Source organism: Stenella coeruleoalba (genome assembly GCF_951394435.1).
Source record: "Stenella coeruleoalba genome assembly, chromosome: 2".
Classification (NCBI taxonomy): Eukaryota; Metazoa; Chordata; class Mammalia; order Artiodactyla; family Delphinidae; genus Stenella; species Stenella coeruleoalba.
Window position 1 is genome coordinate 90,540,232 of NC_137147.1, and position 21,336 is coordinate 90,561,567.

At 39.2% G+C, this 21,336-nt stretch overlaps 1 protein-coding gene and 1 long non-coding RNA gene across 6 annotated transcripts in view; one reads left to right on the plus strand and one right to left on the minus strand.

The window, feature by feature from the left end:
* Nucleotides 1-9,799, minus strand: part of LOC307182800 — a 129,305-nt gene extending 119,506 nt beyond the window's left edge. For all 3 annotated transcript variants that reach the window (XR_013827263.1, XR_013827264.1, XR_013827265.1), the window contains exon 1: nucleotides 9,661-9,799. This is a non-coding gene — a long non-coding RNA (uncharacterized lncRNA). The remainder of the gene's footprint in view (nucleotides 1-9,660) is intronic.
* On the plus strand, nucleotides 8,303-20,999 carry DUT (deoxyuridine triphosphatase). Of its 3 annotated transcripts, XM_079914315.1 has the most exons (8): nucleotides 9,427-9,775; nucleotides 10,199-10,279; nucleotides 10,408-10,546; nucleotides 12,527-12,618; nucleotides 14,277-14,321; nucleotides 19,556-19,630; nucleotides 19,790-19,860; nucleotides 20,783-20,998. In XM_079914315.1, exons 1-8 carry the CDS (start codon nucleotides 9,652-9,654, stop codon nucleotides 20,837-20,839), a joined length of 684 nt encoding a protein of 227 aa, XP_079770441.1. In that variant the 5' UTR covers nucleotides 9,427-9,651; the 3' UTR covers nucleotides 20,840-20,998. The 3 variants fall into 3 exon arrangements, with proteins under 3 accessions (XP_079770443.1, XP_079770441.1, XP_079770442.1); XM_079914317.1 differs by lacking the exons at nucleotides 9,427-9,775; nucleotides 10,199-10,279 and adding an exon at nucleotides 8,303-9,402 and having other exon boundaries at nucleotides 20,783-20,999; XM_079914316.1 differs by lacking the exon at nucleotides 10,199-10,279 and having other exon boundaries at nucleotides 20,783-20,999.
* The last annotated feature ends 337 nt before the right edge of the window (nucleotides 21,000-21,336 follow it).

Consider the following 21,336-nt stretch of genomic DNA (forward strand, 5'->3'; position numbering starts at 1 on the left):
AACAAACAAACAGAGATGAACAATACAATACCTGAAATGAAAACTACAAAACAAGGAATGAATAGCAGAATAACTGAGGCAGAAGAACAGATAAGTGACCTGGAAGACAGAATGGTGGAATTCACTGCTGCGGAACAGACTAAAGACAAAAGAATGAAAAGAAATGAAGACAGCCTAAGAGAGACCTCTGGGGCAACATTAAATGCAACAACATTCGCATTATAGGGGTCCCAGAAGGAGAAGAGAGAGAGAAAGGACCAGAGAAAATATTTGAAGAGATTATAGTTGAAAACTTCCCTAACATGGGAAAGGAAATAGCCACCAAGTCCAGGAAGCACAGAGAGTCCCATACAGGATAAACCCAAGGAGAAACACACCAAGACACATAATAATCAAACTGGCAAAAATTAAACACAAAGAAAAATTATTGAAAGCAGCAAGGGAAAAACAACAAATAACATACAAGGGAACTCCCATAAGGCTAACAGCTCATTTCTCAGCAGAAACTCTACAAGCCAGAAGGGAGAAGCATGATATCCCTAAAAGTGATGAAAGGGAAGAACCTACAACCAAGATTACTCTACCTGGCAAGGATCTCATTCAGATTCGATGGAGAAATCAAAAGCTTTACAGACAAGCATAAGCTAAGAGAATTCAGCACCACCAAATCAGCTCTACAACAAATGCTAAAGGAACTTCTCTAAATGGGAAACACAAAAGAAAGAGGACCTACAAAAACAAACCCAAAACAATTAAGAAAATGGTCATAGGAACATACATATCAATAATTACCTTAAACGTGAATGGATTAAATGCTCCAACCAAAAGACACAGGCTTGCTGAATGGATATAAAACCAGACCCATATACATGCTGTCTACAAGAGACCCACTTCAGACCTAGGGACACATACAGACTGAGAGTGAGGGGATGGAAAAAGATATTCCATGAAAATGGAAATCAAAACAAAGCTGGAGTAGCTATACTCATATCAGATAAAATAGACTTTAAAATAAAGGATGTTACGAGAGACAAGGAAGGACACTACATAATGATCAAGGGATCAATCCAAGAAGAAGATATAACAATTATAAATATATATGCACCCAACAGAGGAGCACCTCAATATATAAGGCAACTGCTAACAGCTATAAAAGAGGAAATCGACAGTAACACAATAATAGTGGGGACTTTAACACCTCACTTACACCAATGGACAGATCATGCAAAATGAAAATAAATAAGGAAAGAGAAGCTTTAAATGACACAATAGACCAGATAAATTTAATTGATATTTATAGGACATTCCATCCAAAAATAGCAGATTACACTTTCTTCTCAAGTGCGCACAGAACAGTCTCCAGGATAGATCACATCTTGGATCTATCAGCATAGATCACAAATCAAGCCTCAGTAAGTTTAAGAAAACTGAAGTCATATCAGGCATCTTTTCTGACCACAAAGCTATGAGATTAGAAATGAATTACAGGAAAAAAAACGTAAAAAACACAAACACATGGAGGCTAAACAATACGTTACTAAATAACCAAGAGATCAGTGAAGAAATCAAAGAGGAAATCAAAACATACCTAGAGACAAATTACAATGAAAACACGACGACCCAAAACCTATGGGATGCAGCAAAAGCAGTTCTAAGAGGGAAGTTTATAGCTATACACACAAGCCCACCTCAAGAAACAAGAAAAATCTCAAGTAAACAATCTAACATTACACCTAAAGGAACTAGAGAAAGAAGAACAAACAAACCCAAAAGTTAGCAGAAGGAAAGAAATCATAAAGAGCAGAAATAAATGAAATAGAAACAAAACAGTAGCAAAGATCAATAAAACTAAAAGCTGGTTCTTTAAGGAGATAAACAAAATTGATAAACCATTAGCCAGACTCATCAAGAAAAAGAGGGAGAGGACTCAAATCAATAAAATTGGAAATGAAAAAGGAGAAGTTACAACAGACACCGCAGAAATACAAAGCATCCTAAGAGACTACTACGAGTAACTCTATGCCAATAAAATGAACAACCTGGAAGAAATGGACAAATTCTTAGAAAGGTATAACCTTCCAAGACTGAACCAGAGAGAAACAGAAAATATGAACAGACCAATCACAAGTAATGAAATTGAAACTGCGATTAAAAGTCTTCCAAGAGGTCTTTTCGGGGAAGGCTATTGTCATCCTCGTCGGGGGATAGCATTCGTTTGGGATTCCAAATAATTTGATTCGGGGAGAGAAGAGGAGCCTTACCTGACTTGTGCAGTTAACAATGCTTTGGGGGTCTTTATTTGGCAGGGAGATTAGTAAAGTGAGTAATACACTATTTTTGGAAGATAAGCCTGGGAAATTTGAAAATGTTAAGTTTCAGCACAATGTTTAACCCTGGAATTACACCTTAAAAACCAGCAGAGTAATAGTGTTCTGTTAACCAGGTGCCTTTTGAAATTTAGAAGGAATTCCAGAAGACACCTGTGTGGGCAGGTCTGTGGACAGTATAGTGACCTGGGAGTCCCAAGAGACCCTTTCAGGTTTCCTATGAGGTGGAAACTTGATGTACTGATACTAAGATCTTGGCCATTCTCAAGTAAACTGGATTTTCTTAAAAGTGGAAAGCAGATGCCCATGAGAATCTACATGTCTTAATAAAGAGATTCATGTCAGTTTCTAATGTACTCGGGTGAATTACAATAAAGGTGACTATATAAAAAAAAAAAAAAAAAAGTCTTCCAAGAAACAAAAGTTGAGGACCAGATGGCTTCACAGGTAAATTATATCAAACATTTAGAGAAGAGCTAACACCCATTCTTCTCAAACTCTTCCAAAAAATTGCAGAGGAAGGAACACTCCCAAACTCATTCTATAAGGCCACCATCACCCTGATACCAAAACCAGACAAAGATACTACAAAAAAAGAAAATTACAGACCTATATCACTGATGAATATAGATGCAAAAATTCTCAACAAAATACTAGCAAACAGAATCCAACAACACATTAAAAGGATCATACACCATGATCAAGTGGGATTTATCCCAAGGATGCAAGGGTTCTTCAATATATGTAAATCAATCAATGTGATACACCATATCTACAAATAGAAGAATAAAACCATATGATCATCTCAACAGATGCAGAAAAAGCTTCTGACAAAATTCAATACCCATTTACGATAAAAACTCTCCAGAAAGTTGGCATAGAGGGAACCTACTTCAACATTATAAAGGCCATATACGACAAACCCACAGCAAACATCATTCTCAATGGTGAAAAACTGAAAGCATTTCCTCTAAGATCAGGAACAAGACAAGGATGTCCACTCTCACCACTATTATTCAACATAGTTTTGGAAGTCCTAGCCACGGCAATCAGAGAAGAAAAAGAAAGAAAAGGAATACAAAGTGGAAAAGAAGAAGTAAAACTGTCACTGTTTGCAGATGACATGATACTATACATAGAGAATCCTAAAAATGCCACCAAAAAATTACTAGAGCTAATCAATGAATTTGGTAAAGTTGCAGGATACAAAATTAATGCACAGAAATCTCTTGCATTCCTATACAGTAACGATGAAAAATCTGAAAGAGAAATTATGGAAACACTCTCATTTACCATTGCAACAAAAAGAATAAAATACCTAGGAATAAACCTACCTAAGAAGACAAAAGACCTGTATGCAGAAAACTATAAGACATTGATGAAAGAAATTAAAGATGATACCAACAGATGGAGAGATATACCATGTTCTTGGATTGGAAGAATCAATATTGTGAAAATGACTATACTACCCAAAGCAACCTACAGATTCAATGCAATCCCTATCAAGTTACCAATGGCATTTTTTACGGAACTAGAACAAATCATCTTAAAATTTGTATGGAGACACAAAAGACCCCGGATAGCCAAAGCAGTCTTGAGGGAAGAAAAAGGAGTTGGAGGAATCAGACTCCCTGACTTCCGACTATACTACAAAGCTACAGTAATCAAGACAATATGGTACTGGAACAAAACAGAAACAGAGATCAATGGAACAAGATAGAAAGCCCAGAGAGAAAGGCACACACCTATGGTCAACTAATCTATGACAAAGGAGGCAAAGATATACAATGGAGAAAAGACAGTCTCTTCTATAAGTGGTGCTGGGAAAACTGGACAGCTACATGTAAAAGAATGAAATTAGAACACTCCCTAACACCTTACACAAAAATAAACTCAAAATGTATTCGAGACCTAAATGTAAGACCAGACACTATAAAACTCTGAGAGGAAAACATAGGAAGAACACTCTTTGACATAAATCACAGCAAGATCTTTTTTGATCCACTTCCTAGAGTAATGGAAATAAAAACAAAAATAAACAAATGGGACCTAATGAAACTTCAAAGCTTTTGCACAGAAAAGGAAACCATAAACAAGACCAAAAGACAACCCTCAGAATGGGAGAAAATATTTGCAAATGAATCAACGGACAAAGGATTAATCTCCAAAATATATAAACAGCTCATGCAGCTCAATATTAAAGAAACAAACAACCCAATCCAAAAATGGGCAGAAGACCTAAATAGACATTTCTCCAAAGAAGACATACAGATGGCCAAGAAGCACATGCAAAGCTGCTCAACATCACTGATTATTAGAGGAATGCAAATCAAAACTACAATGAGGTATCACCTCACACCAGTTAGAATGGGCATCATCAGAAAATCTACAAACAACAAATGCTGGAGAGGGTGTGGAGAAAAGGGAACCCTCTTGCACTGTTGGTGGGAATGTAAATTGATACAGCCACTATGGAGAACAGTATGGAGGTTCCTTAAAAATCTAAAAATAGAATTACCATATGACCTAGCAATCCCACTACTGGGCATATACCCAGAGAAAATCATAATTCAAAAAGACACATGCACCCCAATGTTCACTGCAGCAGTATTGACAATAGCCAGGTCATGGAAGCAACCTAAATGCCCATCAACAGACGAATGGATAAAGAAGTTGAGGTACATATATACAATGGAATATTACTCAGTCATAAAAAAGGAATGAAATTGAGTCATTTGTTGAGACGTGGATGGATCTACAGACTGTCATACAGAGCGAAGTAAGTCAGAAAGAGAAAAACAAATATCGTATATTAACGCATGTATGTGGAACTTAGAAAAATGGTACAGATGAACCGGTTTGCAGGGCAGAAGCTGAGACACAGATGTAGAGAACAAACGTATGGACACCAAGGAGGAAAACCGCGGTGGGGTGGGGATGGTGGTGTGCTGCACTGGGCAACTGGGATTGACATGTATACACTGATGTGTATAAAATTGATGACTAATAAGAACCTGCAGTATAAAACAAACAAACAAAAAAAACCAAGTAGTACTAAATTTTCTTTGGGTTATTTGTATGGAAATATGTTAATATAAATGTTTCAGACATTACATGAAATTTCTAAAAATCTTATATGTTCTGGTATAATGTTATAAGTCATAATTGTAGTTATTATTTTAAAATGTATATGTCAGAAATAACAAAAAAAAATGTTTAAAATACCAGACAATAATAGTATATATGCCAAAAGAAAAATTAATGGAGTCAAAGCATTCTAAGGTCCTTATGTTATCCAGAAAAAAGATAATAATTTTGTTTTAGATCTTTGAAACTCATGAATTAAGCATGTGTGTTTTAATTTATCTGAAGCAACAGAATCAGAGAGTAAAACTTCTAAATTAATAGAGGGAAAAGTGAAACAATAAAATAATTAATAATAATTAAATTAAAATAATTAAATAATTAAAAATAATAAAATAATTAAATTAATTTAAATAAAAATAATAAAATTTAAAAGGCACAAGGGGTAAAAACAAACAGAGAACATATGAAAGGATAGATTTAAATTTAAATTTAAAGGATAGATTTAAATCCAGTATGGAGTTTACATGCTAGTGGAAGAAACATACAAGTGAAATGAATAAATATGTACATAATTTCATGTAGTATTGTGCTATGAAGAAAAATCAAATAGGGTAAAGCATTAGGTGGTGCTTAGAAGAAGACTATTTTTAGATAAGGGAAGATCTGAGAGAAAAGGGGAGGAAGCAAGATTCTAAGGCTTTTTATCTTGAGCAAGAGAAAAGGTTGAAAAGAGAAGAGGAGACTGAAAAGAGACTGAGAAGAGACAGGTGATGTGGGAGGAAAACCAGAGTATGTCCCGGTGAAGAAATGTTTGAACAAGGAGGCCACGGTCAACTGTGAAACGAAGAATGTCTGGTTAATTTTCTACACACATCTTTCCCAGACCTGGAGAACAAGGGCCAGGCTCAGTATTAAGAAGAGTTGTCATAGTCTCATTAGGCATATACAAACCCAGAGAGTGGCTAAGTGCAAGGACTCTGAAGCCAGACTACCTGAAGTTGACTCTTGGCTCCATCTCTTTCTGGTTGTGAGCTGTGTGGTCTTAGGCAAATTATTTGACCTCTCTGTGCTTTGGTTTCCCCATCTGTATGATGGGGATAGTAATAGCACTTGTTTTCTCTGTTTGTTGTGATTAAATGAGTTAATATTTATAAAGCACTTAGAATATACCTGGAATATAAAGTAATCACCATGTATGTCCTTGTTAAAAAGAGAAAAAGCCCTAAAATGGCAAAGACAGGAAGGACAACTTTGCTTGAAAGTACAGACTTGCATTCTCAGTAGGTTCACTCTGGCACAAGATTTAAGTAATTAAATTATCAGCATGACTGATAGGATAATTATATTCTGATCAATATACAGCATGAAATAAATATGTCTGGTTCTTCTTTACTGTAGTATCTTGAATTTAAGGTGTATTTTCATATAAAATCATATTTCAGTGTCATAAGGAATATTCTTTAAACGCTTAGTGGTTCAGACCCCTAACCTGTTACTCTTTTCCAGCTGGATTATTCCCTTCTTTTCAATCTAAAATAAACTCAGATGAAAAGTGACAACAATATAATTTTCAGTCTCCACATTAATAGAAGAAATAGCTTAATACTTTCTTGGTGTTAGCTATTATAAGGAGCCAAACAAAACATTTCCAGTGTAAAATACTGAAGTAGGTGCTTCAAAGCATTCATAAAAGTTTATGACTTTTACTAATGTGAAAGATAAATGCATGTAGTTGAGATGATTACACAAGGGGAGTATATAGCTAATGAATGATATGGTAAGTGTTATAAAAGATAAGGCAGATCTCACTACTGGTTCTAAGAAGTTTCACGAATGAAGCTCACTTCATTCGTGGGTCTGGGTAAAGGAGTCATTACAGTCACTACATTTTAGGATATGCAAGGACTCAAACTATCTTTAATGCAAACTTCCTTAGGAAATTACTAGAGAAAGTACTTCAGCAAAGTGAGGAAGTAAACTAAAAGGAAGATACTAGATCCATAAAACCAGGGCTCCAACATAATATAGGGGCAAAGGGAAGTCCCAGGATAACAGTTATTCAGCAGGACTAGAGGGTCACTTGCACAGACCAGAGCAAAAGAACAGAGGAGTGAGGGAGGGAAAATCTGAACTGATAGGGGATTTAAGTTTCAGTGTTTCATTTGATGTGATAGATGTTTAAGGTATAGGATCCCTGGAACATTTGGAGAAAACAAGCAATGGGTGAATGAAAAACACCATCACCAATAAAAATAGGAAAATAAGGCAGTTATAAACTTGAGGGGGACAGGTGTAAAAAAACGAAATACTCCTATCATATTACTCGTCTCTGAAGTCGATATTTAACAGTCATGATAAAGTAAATACTAACTGCTGACTTACACAAAAAATTGTTACAAAACTATTGGCAGAATGGGGTGGAGAGGGGGTTAAGAGACTTAATCCTCAACTACTCTAATTCAGAAGGCCATTTCTATGCCATTAAAAAAATAAATAGCAACATATAATTTAGAAACAGGGAGGTAGATTCCAATAGAAAGAGCCAAAAAAAGTTGGAAGTATTGCCCCTAAGGAGTGAGAGTTGAGGAAGGGTGTTTGTGGAGGGGTTAGGAAGGGATTGATGTTTTTCAGTGTAGACCTTGAAAAAGCATTATATGGAACAAACTTTTGATTAAACATTAAAGGAATGGACGGAAAAATCAGAAGACTCTGAGATCATATGCAGGGTCCCGATGGAATAGCAATGAGATCTCTTATCATTCACTCATTCATACAACAAATAGTTATCAAGCACATTCTGAGCCAGGCGCTAAGCTAGGCCCCAGGAGTACAATGGTGAACGAAGACACATTTGGTCCCTGCCCTCATGGAGCTTCTGTCTACTAGAGCAAATAGACAATGAACAAGAAAATAAATACATAGAAGAGATACAGATTGTAGTAACAAGTGGTGTGAATAGAAAAAAGCTGATTGTGTGCTAGAAAATGGTGGTGAGGGAAACAAAGGGCAGCTACTTCAGTTGTTTGTCAGAAAAGTTCTTTCAGAGATGAGCGAGACTTGAAACACATGGAGCATAAATCAAGGAAGGATGTGTATAGACTCCCAGGCAGGAAAGGCTGGTGGGTCTAGAAACTGTTAGAATGCCACTGTGGCCAGGAGCAACAGGCGTGAGCCAGAAGGCTCTAGAGAAGGTTGAAGAGGAGGGCCCAGATCACCTTGCTATAGGTATAAATTTGGGGAGTCCTCAGAGTACAGATATTTAAAGCCATGGGTAAAGAGTGTAAATAGAGCATTCCTCGCCCAGAGGAATTCCAGCATTTAAGAGGAAGAGCCAGTAAAGGAGACCGAAAAGGTGGGGCCTGTAAGGAAAGGCACAGCCAGGAAGTCTGAAAACTTCCCCAACAATTCCCTAACATTTTTATTTGTCATTTTCCTAAAACTGCCCTATAGTTTGTATTTCTGTTGACAAAATGCATTACAATTTAGTTTTGAGATTTTAGCGTCAGTTCCAGAGGTAAGTGGAGATAGTCGTATCCTAGAAAAATCAATTTATAATTACCTGAAAAGTTATTTACTCATCCCCACTGTAAATTATACCAGTGTGGCCCGGAACCTTTGTTCGAATCAGTTACAGGGGTCCTCCTCTGTGCTCTTGTGGGGTCATCCGAAAGAGTGCTAGGATTTCAACCGAGATGTCCCTGTGGTTTATCCTCAAGACTGTGTCCCCCGCCCCCTTTGAGAATAAACAACACTCCACAACACTCCAGCTTGCACTCTTCAGTGTTGGAAGGAAATCGAACTCGCTGCCTTGCCCACCGCCTAGGGCGCAGCACTGAGCGGTGACCGTCACGGGCATCGTGATGCGGTTCCGTCGCTTTGGGGGCCCCTGAGATTAGAAGCCAGCGAGTCATGGCCGCGAGCTGCACAGCCCCAGGTAGATCGACAGAGCGCTGGGCCCGGACCTCGGAAAACCAGCGCCAGATTAAAGGTGAGAGTCGACAGAGGGAGGCAGAGGCAGCCGCAGGCAGCAGCGAGATTCAGGACGCCGAGTGCACAGCTTTCCGGGAGGACCCGGGCCTACGCCCGCCCGAGGGCTGTTGATGCGCCGCCTCCGTGCGCCCCTCGTCAAACGGCGGCGGTTACTGCTTCCGAGGTCATTTAACTGGGACGCGTCTTTCGGTGCAGACTTGGCGCGCGCCTGCAGTAGCGGCACCAACCTGCGCCCAAACCCGGGCAAATGACTTACCTCTGCCCTCGCCCAGTGCTCAGCTACCATTTCCTTCCGTCTTTGCTCCGCTCTGTGTTTAACGGCGCGCGCCAGGCAAGACCGAGAACGGAGGCCGCAGGGCCCTCCAGGCCAGGTTCGTCCCTCGATCCCACCCCGCGGGGGGGGACGTGTAGCTCCCGGCGCTCCGGCCGCTGACCAGCGCCCGCAGTCTTAGCCGAGGTTGCCGCAGCGCCAGTAATGTCGGGGCCCAGGCTGGAAGGACACGGCGTGGGGAGGCTGGGTGCCGGCCGGCTGACCCCGCGCCCGTCCCCTGGCCGCAGATGGGGCGGGCCAACAGGCAGGGCCCGAGGAAGCCCTTGGGCTTTGGGCGTTGGGGGGGAGTGGGAGGGACCGCAGCCCCAGCGGCGCGGGAGCGAGTTCATTCGCGTCCCCTCATGGGGAAGGGAAGTGGTTTTCTATTTTGGGGTGAGGGCAAGGCCAGAGAAGCTGCCACTAACTTTGGATCCATGCATTGAGTTTGGAAAGCTTTAAAAGGCTCAGTACTTTCTGTTCCCAGATCTTTTCCGAGGAGGATTTCCAGCCCCAAATTTGAGACCCATCTCCCCTCTCAGCCAGAACCGTGGGCTCGTCCGGAGGGGTAAGGGGGGCGGGGCGGGGAGTTTTCGGCGGGAAGTTTAGAACTGGTGCGCTGCGCTCATCCTGCTGTCTCTTGTTCCGCCTGATCCTTTGTGCTCACGTTCTGCCCTGCCATGCCCTGCTCTCAAGAGGCACAAGTCATCTCCCCCAGCAAACGGGCCCGGCCTGCGGAGAAGGGCAGCATGCGGCTCCGCTTTGTCCGGCTTTCGGAGCACGCCACCGCTCCGACCAAGGGGTCCGAGCGCGCCGCGGGCTATGACCTATACAGGTGAGTGGGCACCCTGTCCGCCCGCGTCCCCGAGGAAGGCCGGCCCGGGCGAAGAGGCTGAGAGGGCCGCCTTCTGTCCCGTCATCCTTACCTCTCGCGGAGAAGTCCCAGTTTCCGAAGTATAGCGCTCTCAGCTTAGCTTACATTCCAGCCCGCTGCTGCCAAAACTTGAAACAGACGCTTAAAAGTACAGAAACAAACGCTTTTTGCATTATATAGGGTTTCTGCCTTTTTTTAATGTTGAAAATTTTAGCTTTCCTCTTTAGCATAAATTAAATACGGATTTGGGCAGAGTGTGGAGTGGTAAATGCCAGTGAATGTCCGCCCAGGTGTTATTTATTTTGCAACATTTATTGCACCCTTTCAAAGTGGAGAGTAGAGATGAAGAAGGCCCACTTTGGCCTTCAAGGAGTGGCCTGAGAATGATGCTGTGCTCAGTAGAAAGAAAAGCCACGGTAGGAGCCTAGGTTCTTAGGTAATAAGGTAGCTAAGAAAGATTAATGAAAGTTGCTTCTACCTTTAAGGGTTAGTAACATTTCTCTATATGTCCATATTTAGGTTCACTCCAAGGACTGGAAATTTCCAAAAGGGTCCAAATATGAAAAGCAGGGTTGTTGGTAATACTACCATCTTCTCTCTTGTACAGCACTTTTTACCTGTACTAAAAACTGGCACATGTGCTATTGTATTTAATACTCAACAACAATCCTGAAGTAGACGAGTGGTACTTTTTACAGATGTGGGAGTTTGTGAAGAGATGAATTAATTGCCCAAGGGCTTGAATATAATAGAATTTTTGACCCTGAATTCAGTGCTTTTTTTTTTCCACTTGACTACTGTCCCCAGTTCTTAGAACCATTAAGGTAGGTCAAAAGTGATATTGGGGAGGAGGGGGTGTTGATTACATGACTAAATCCCAAGCCTTAGGATTTATTTTAAAGCATCCCAGATAATTCTAGTGTGAGAAGCACTGGTCTAAGTCATAAGTACCACAGAAGGGAAGAAAGGAGTATGTGATGATAGTGGGAGAAAAGAAGGAAAAAGAAAAGTGAGGTATAGACTGTTGTGGCTGAAAGCTGTAGTCCTTTATTTTCATGAATAAAAGTAGAGTGATATACATTGACTACACCATATCTGGACGCTGTTGTGAGTCTTAGGAGAGACTTCGATTTAAGATACTTTGTAAGCATCCTCCTAACACAGGTGACTTTCTGTATACTGAAATAGACATGGAAATATCTCTTCGATAAATTAGAGTTTTAACTATTTCGAGAGAGGAAATTCCAATGAAAGAAGTAAAAATATAGCACCACTTTACCAGTCTTAATTAAGGGCTCAAAAGTAACTTCCAGTTCTGCTTATTGTAAAATCTCTTAAATTTCTATCAAGGAGAGGGCTACAGTAATAACAAAATAGCAGTATTTGGTGTGTGGACCTTAGAGAATCAGTTCCTCAGTAGTGTCCATCTCCAGGGCCTGTTCACAGTGGTCAGCTCTCTCCCTCAGCCAGTGAAGTTCATGGCCACCGCTTGGTAAGCTTGGTAAACTACCAAGACCAGAACAGATGCAACACAGCTGAACCAATGGCCCCCCCCACCACCATTTATGTTGGCCATCTATTTTCTCCTTTCCTTCTACATGTTTTCCCTAACGATTAGAGGATTGTTGTGAGAATAAAATGAGTTATACAAAGCAATTAGAACTGTGCCTGGCACACAGTAAGGGCTTAATAAATGTTAGCTATTATTTGCTATTATCTACCCTTCTTTCTTGGTTCTTTATTTTCCTCTTTTCATACCATGTTAGTGAAGCATATACCTTTTAAAGTCTGCCTTTCAGCCCCCTCCTGCTAAATAATTACCTCAATTTGCCAACAAAATTTTGTTCAGGGGAGAATACATTTACATGTCACCTCTTTCACCAAAAAATGCACAGAGAATTACTATATCTAAATACCAGTTATCTTTCATTATTTTCCTAGTGCCTATGATTACACAGTACCACCTATGGAGAAAGCCCTTGTGAAAACAGACATTCAGATAGCTCTTCCTTCTGGGTGCTATGGGAGAGTAGGTAAGTGATTTGAGACACAGGTAACTCTTTGTCAGGCTCTTCCTTTGCGATATGTTCTTTCATCTTAGTTTCATTTGGGGTATAAATGAGGGAAGGGATATTGCTCGGCCTGCGTCCTAAAATAAAGACGTGCCACCTGTGATGGCAACTGCAGTCATTTGAAAACTTTCCTTTACGTATCTACTTTTGCCTCTATCGCTTTGCTTTTTTTTTTTTTTCTTTCAATTCCTTACTTAAGCTTTTAGGACACTCACATTGGCCCAGGAGGTTGTTTTCACAACTACTCACTGTGAGAAAAACTGAAAGTGTAGGTGATTTTTAACTGGTGCTTTTTCCAGTCTTATACCAACTCCCCCTTCAAGGATCAGATTGCATATGAAGTCAGATTTCTTTGTGAAGGTGGTATTTGTTTTATAAGAAAAAAGAGGCAGGTTCAGGATAATGGCACATGGCATCTTATGAGAGTAAAGTTTCTAACCCCTGAAAACATCAGGCCCCTTAGCCTTTCCCCCTTTGGGTATCCTCTCATGGGGTGTCCTAGGTAAGGGATGCACTTCAGTGCACTAGAGGGAAATGCCTCACAGTGGGAGGAGAGAGGACAAAATGCAGGTCAAGTCAACAGGTTTGACTTTTCTGCCCCGAGTCAGTTGTCACTATAGAAAGAGTTTAAAACTTCTTTTCAAGAGCATAATTACTTGCTGACTAACTTCAGAGTAAACATAAAGGAGCAAATGGAACTGTGATCCCTGGGGGAGTCTTGTTAGCCACGAGTCAGAGAACTGCTAATACTTCAGCCTTTAAAAGAAAAATGAGATGAGCGCTCTCTTCATCTCTTTTTGCCAGCACTGACTGCATTTTTAGTGTATTTTGGGGGGGGGCAGTTAGGAGATGGGGTGAAATAACAGTGAAGGCAGGAAGGTGTAGCATTTATTGACAAAGTGCCTGTTACAGGTTATTCTGGAATAAAATACTAGAAGTTAGGGTAATTAATGATAGGCCTGATGCTCAAGTCAGCAAGAATAAGGTATAAACTTAGCTTCTTACTCTGGTTCATTTGTTTCATACAAACATGTCTTTTGGCATCTGAATTATGAGTAGGAGTTCCAAGTTCTAGGCTAAGCTCTGCTACTCTGTGGTTGCGTTTATGCCTCTCTCTCTCTCTCTCTGCCTTCTTCCCAGTATGATGTTCCCATCCTGCATGTTCCCATGTATGTCTGTTCCCATACTGCAACATGCTCTGATTTCCTACCTTAAAATAAAAGTCCTCTTCCTCTGCCCCATGTCCCTGCCAGCTACCATCCTCCCTTTGTGACCAGATGTCTGGACAGAGTTGTCTACAGTTTTTCCCACTTGTTCACCTCCCAGTTCATTCCAGCAGTCCACAGCTTCACCACCATAGATCCTCAGTTGCCTAAAGACATGCTGGAGTGGTTTAACTTGGTTTTGAATTAAACCTTGTCAACATTTTCTAAACTGTTCTTTTCTACTTTGGTAATACAATGTGATAAATACATTTTTAATTCAGAGCCATCTGCTAAGGTTAAGATTAAGATACGGATGTTATAGGAGATGAGATTGACATGCTTAAATTGTGTCAGTTATATTAAGTATTGCCGTTCCCTCTTAAGACAGTCAATTTCTCCTTTTTTGTTTTGTAGCTCCACGTTCTGGCTTGGCTGCAAAACACTTCATAGATGTAGGAGGTAATATATTTACATTTTTATTCTGTAAATATTTGCAAGTGTTTACTTTGTCTTTGCTTAAAAGGCAGTAATCAAATGACAAATTTTATTTTTATCAAGAAAAGAAAATGATTTTTGTTGTGTCTTTCCTTTTAGAAATTTCTATCTCTGAAGTTACAACTATGATATAGTTTTAAATGCTATTTGAGTATGTCTAATTTTTTAATGACCATTATGTGAAATGCATGTTATTTTCCTAATAAGCTAGACACTATCTGACAGATAGGATTTTGCCTTGGTTTAGTGATAATCTGCATTTAGTCCAAAAATGACTCTATTCATAGAAGGAAGTTTGTTATTATAAGGAAAGGAAAAGCTTTTATATCATTATTTAAGCAACTGTAGTGAGTGCTTCTCTAACAAGACATCCTGGCCCTCAGATAAGTGGATATGCTAAATTCTCCCTCCACCTCTTGCCGTTTTTACAAAGCTACTTTTTTTTTTTTTTTTGCGTTACGCGGGCCTCTCACTGTTGTGGCCTCTCCCCTTGCGGAGCACAGGCTCCGGATGTGCAGGCTCAGCGGCCATGGCTCACGGGCCTAGCCGCTCCGTGGCATGTGGGATCTTCCCGGACCGGGGCACGAACCCGTGTCCCCTGCATCGGCAGGCGGACTCTCAACCACTACGCCACCAGCGAAGCCCTACAAAGCTACTTTTTAACAGACCAGGAAACTGGCTCAGAAATGAGCCCAAGTTGGGACTTCCCTGGTGGCACAGTGGTTAAGAATCCGCCTGCCAATGCAGGGGATAGGGGTTCGAGCCCTGGTCCGGGAAGATCCCGCATGCTGCAGAGCAACTAAGCCCGTGCGCCACAACTACTGAGCCTGTACTCTAGAGACCGTGAGCCACAACTGCTGAGCCCACATGCCACAACTACTGAAGCTCATGCGCTCTAGGGCCCATGCTCTGCAACAAGAGAAGCCACCACAATGAGAAGCCCGCACACCGCAATGAAGAGTAACCCCCGCTCACTGCAGCTAGAGAAACGCCTGCACGCACCAATGATGACCCAGCACAGCCAAAAATAAATAAATGAAAAAATTTATTAAAAAAAAATGAGCCCAAGTTGATACGTTAAAAACTGGAATCCATCCATATTATTCCAGTCCCCTTGTTCTTTCCACTGCAGTTAAATACTGTGAATCACCCTGCCCCTTCCCTCCACCAGCGGAGCCCTGCCCTGAGTTAGCTTGTTACCTGCACTTCAGGGGTTAACATGTGGCTGAGGCCTGTCCCTGGGCTGTCTCCCCATGACGTCACTAGATGGTGCTGTGGGGCAAGTCGGGAGCCTAAAAGTAGGTTTTAGGGACTGAAGAGGAGCAGAGTTTGACTGAGACGGAGGGACCTCGGGGGCTGAGGATTGCCTGGGTTCAGTTATGCTTGACTTTCAAATATACTTTTACAAGGTCAGTATGGTCACTTAGGCCTATAACTTAAGGATGTAAAAGATTGTATATATTTTTAAATAAATTTCAAAGGGTTGTGAAAGGAACATGGGCTTTGGAATAACAAAAGGATTTGGGCCCCAGCTTTGTCACTAACAAGCTAGTTATTACTTAACTTTTCTGAGCCTCAGTTTCCGTATCTGTAACAATGAAAATTAGTGTGCTTGTCCCTGAATGATGGGAAGATTGAATGATAATGTATCTGATATTTCCTGTCCCTTAGGGACTTATCAGACCTTTTTTTTTTTTAAATGGAAACTTTTTCCGACTTTGTTACTAATTTTTGCTCTGTTTAAAACAATCCTTTGAAAAAATGTCATGTAAAAGGAGTGGAAAGTTAGTTTGCCTGGTGGTTGGTGTGGTATTATTCACACAATCACATTGTGGTGTGTTCTTGGATGCATAGTATCTTAGAAATGTCTCTTAGGCACAAGTTTATCATAGTTGGCCACAGTTTTTATTTCAGAAGAGGGATGTTGTTAGAATTCCCAGGCTGTAAATAAGGGTCAAAGGGAAAAGTTGAGTATGCAGGATTCCGTTCAGAATTCACATCTGGTAGGTGGGGATAGTTTTCACTAAAGAGGGTTTCCAACAAATGACATGCCAAAGTCTTGACACAGTAAAACTTTTGCCTGAAGTCAGTTAATCACTCTGCCAGTTCCAATGCATGATTTTTCCAGTGATAACTTCAAAATACTTTCTGCTTTCTCATGAAGAGAAATATCCCTGATGTTTATGTCCCTTATGTAGAAAAGGAATAAGTCTTGTGTTTTTCTTGAAGGTCAGTTTGCCTTTGAGTAATAAGTAATAAATGAACTTAGAACTATTAGATTTTTTTTATACTATTGGCATTCATACTTAAAAAAAAAGAAGGGCCTTTTTTTTGTTATACATTTAAATTGGCTTCAAATTACTTCATTTCTTTTAGTTAAGGACGTTTCAGACTTCTGTGTGCCAAGCATAAAATCTAGGCAGATAATCTGGCTTTGCAGAATTCAAGACACCCAAACATATAAGTGTGATAGGACTACTTTACAGATACATAGCAAAGGCCTTTACAAAAAGGAGTGTTTTTGTATTGTAGAAGATACCATAAAGTAAACAAATAAATACTTGCAAGTCATATGAGAAAGAGTTAAATACCCAAACAGATAAGAAAAAAGCAAAACTGATCATAAAATGTACAAGAGGACGAGGTGCAATGCACGTAAGGAGGAAAAAAGCCAAGCCTCACTAGTCATCAGGGAAATGTAAATAAAGCCATGAGATACCATTTTTTACTCACCACATTGGCCAGAATTTAAAAGATTGCTACTATCTGGTACTGTCAGGGAGTTTGGAAATGGGCATTCTTCAGTGTCACTGATAGAAATTTGAATTGCTATACCTTTTTTGCAAAGTTATCTAGCGATATCCATTAAAATTTTAAATATACACACCCTTCAACCCAGGAAAGTGCTTTTTTGAAACTATTTGATGAGAATAAAAAACACTAACACTCAAGAACGTATGTAAAGGACTGCCTTGATTATTATGGGGAAAATGTGAAAACGACCTGAATATCTGATGTTACGTAAGAGAATAGTTACATAGAAATAATGGTGCTGTATTTCCATATCTTGGATCTAAAAGAATGACTTTTAGCTATATTACTGCCCAAGGATATCAATAATATTTTAGGTGGAAGAAAATGTGTAAAATATATTATTGTAACATTGGCTACCTGAGGGAGGATTGGGGAACATTATTGGCCTTTACTTCATATGTATTTGTACTATTTGTGTAATGAAACAAGAGTTCAGAAGTCAGCCCACACTGCCTTCATCCAATGCATTCTAGGTGAATTAGTGCTAGCCTGTACTTCAGCACTCCCACATCGAGATGCCAAGGCCTTGAGTGGTCATTTGTTCCGGCATGGGAGGCATGGAATGACCTGCTACTGAGGGGTTCCTTCATTAACTCTGATCTAAACTGTTCCTGCAGCTGAAACTTTCTACATCTAGATAATATAGAAAACAGCTGGTCTCATTTTTATATCCATTCTTTCAATAAATATCAAGGACTAATTTAATGATCAACTGGCAGTGGGGAAAGATGCCAGGCTTCAGTATTTTTTGAATTGGTCAAAGTTTTATTGCTGTAGAACCAGAAAAGAATACTGTTTCCTTCAGTCTAGACATGATATGAACCACTTTCAGCCACTTTTATACTCACCCTTCTCACTGTTAAAAATATGTTTATCTTTAATTCAAACTCTTAAAAGTGTTGTATCAGGAACCTTTTAAGAAGTGCTTAAGTTCAGTTTCACTTACCCCTAGTAATTCATGCATAAACCACAGGGGTTCATTTAAACTACTCTAATCCACTGGAAAAATCTAAAATGTTGGTTTTCTGAATATTTTTCCCCATGGTGGAACTTTTTAAAATTTTGCTTTTTTTTTCCCCCTACATGAGAAAATTGAAAGGGGATGCTTACCCTTGTTCTAAAAAAGAAAAAAAAAATTTTTTCAGTTGACCTTCAAATAATTACGAGTCTGACCAACCAGCATTAGTACCCATTGAGCTAAATTCCTGATTCTTTTTATTTTCTTTTTTCTTCTTTGATAAGAGTTTTGTTTTGTTTTTTAAAGAAGTGAGGTGTTAATGAGAAGCTGTAAGATGTGACATGGAGCTACGTTTAATTAGATTCACATGAATCCTATCCAGCATTTTACAAACTGGGGGGAAAGAATTATCATGTATAAAAGGAGACAGGCACTGAGGGGGATGAAGGGGGTAGGAGAATGACTGCTAACAGGCAGGGGGTTTCTTTTTGCAGTAATAAAAATGTTCTAAAATTGATTGTGGTCGTGTTTGCACAACTTTGAACATGCTAAGAGCCATTGAATTGTGAATTATTTCTCAATATTAGAAAAGGAAATGAGAAGGCCTGGTGCACCTATATTATCTGTGCTTGTGTTTATGGAAATGTTTTGGATTCTTGGCCCAAAGATAAATGCTAGCAAGTCTGGTAAATGTACTTCTCTGGCTCAAGTTTCTCTCCTGCAAAGATTTGCTGCCTTTGTGTTTATAATCTCAAACAGGTACTAATTACACACGGTTCTGTGTAAAAGTGTACTCATTATTAAGCTTATGTGCTAATGTCTTCTGACAGATGATGCTCTGAGAAAGGCTGGTCGCTTAAATTAAAAGGAGAAGAAGAATGTGAACTGAACGATTCAGCTCCATTTTCATTATAAAAATGGAATGTTCTGATATTTGCTAGACTGCTGCTTAACGTTGACTTATTCTACTGCAGATCTTTAGGCTTTTTGACATTTTTATTTATGACTCAATCATATTTCAATCTGGATGTTAGTGGGAAGTTGCTACCAGGAGAAGCCTTTAAAACCCAAATCATAGTTTTCTCTTAGTCTTTTGGACAGGTGTGCCACAAATAGACAGTAGGATTGGAGAGAGCAATTCAGGATGACTTGTCTGAGATGCTAAGTGCCTACTCCCAATTTAGAGTAGGTAGTGGTCACCATTTGTAAGGATGACAGGTTGGAAAATTAGGACCACTTTCTTAATTCTTATTTGCATTTTAGTAATTTCTTAGTTTTGAGGCTTTACATAGTACCAGAGCAAGATTCCCATATTCGTTGTAAGGATAAAACTCTCAGAGCTACTTAGGAATGATTCTGAGGTAATCATATACCCTTAATCTTTCGGTACCATAAACCAAGCTAATATTTTTTTTCTTTTTTCCAGCTGGTGTCATAGATGAAGATTATAGAGGAAATGTTGGTGTTGTACTGTTTAATTTTGGCAAAGAAAAGTTCGAAGGTATGTCAAATACATGCAGTCACGTAAGTGCAATGAGTTTTCCAAGTTACGTATGTCTAAGTAACACATGCTACTCTAATTCTCATTGTACTGTACAAGGCAGGATACAGAGAATGCATCAGTATCAGTAATAAATTGTTTTGTGTTTTTCCTTTGAAGTCAAAAAGGGTGATCGCATTGCACAGCTCATTTGTGAACGGATATTTTACCCAGAAATAGAGGAAGTTCAAGTAAGTATCCTAAAAGCTGAATAGGGAATACATGATGTAACATCTTCAGTGAAGGAGAAATAAAATTTTGAGGATTTAGTATGCTATTTGTAACTAAATACAGATCTTCCTCGATTTCACAATGGGATTACATCCCAATAAATCCATCATAAGTTGAAAATATCTTAAGTTGAGAATGCACTTAATACGTCTAACCTACCGAACATCATAGCTTAGCCTAGCCTAACTTCAACATGCTCAGAATGCTTACATTAACCTACAGTTGGACAAAAGCATCCAACACAAAGCCTGTTTTATAAGGAAGTGTTGAATATCTCATGTAATTTATTGACTACCATGCTGAAAGTGAAAAATAGCATGGTTGTATGAGTACAGAACAGTTGTGTTATCAGTGGTTCACCCTTGTGATGGCATGGCTGGCTGGTGGCTGCAGCCTGCTCCCGTTGCCCAGCATCACGAGAATATCACACCGTATATCACTAGTCCATGAAAAGGTCAGAATTCAATATTTGGGGCACAGTTTTTACCGAATGCAAATCACTTTAGCACCATCATAAAGTCAAAAAATCATAAGTCAAACCATCCTAAGTTGGGGACCATCTGAGGTAGAATATGTGACTAGTCCTATTTTAGGCAAAATTTAAATCTTAGAATTTCTTGAAATTGTTTTCCATAGCTATTATACAGCATTACTTTGGATAATAAACCACTTAAATAGTCTGTGAAATTCTACTGTTCCCTTAGCTTTTTTGGAACTTATTCAATATTTTAATTTATGAAACTTTAAAAATTTAATTTTCTGTAATCTCCTTTTTGAAACAATGCTATAGCAAGAATAAAAGTCTTACAAATTTGGAGCTGGAGAGAACTGAAAGAGCATCTGAAATTAACTACATGGCTTACTACCTTTATGTCTTTTCAGGTTTTAGATGACACTGAAAGGGGTTCAGGAGGTTTTGGTTCCACTGGAAATAATTAAAATTTATGACAAGAACAGAAAATGAGAAAATATACTTTTTTCCTTGAAAATAAAGGCTTTGCTTAAAGTGTTTTGGTGTTTTGCACTTCTGTAAACAGTTTTAGCTTCTAAAAATACTTGGATTCTCAGGGTTCTCTTATGATCAAGGAAAGGATACCTCTGTTGGGATCACATAGAAACTTACTTTCTTGTGTTTTTCTGCATTTAACTGTTATATAAATCTGTGTGGTGACCTCACACAGTTTCTTTTAAATTAAATGCACATCAATTACCCCAAAACCTGTATTATTTAATTCGCTATATATTACCCCTTCAGTAACTTATTTTTTAATTGCTTTATATATCATAAGCAATGCCTTTCATTCAATAAATTTGAATTCTTTCACAGATACAAATTACTGTATAAACTGAACTGAAGGACAATAAAAAGAAGTTAAAATTATTCCTAATTCGTCCCTTCTCTTCAGTGATCTAAAAGATGTCTTTTTAAACTTAAG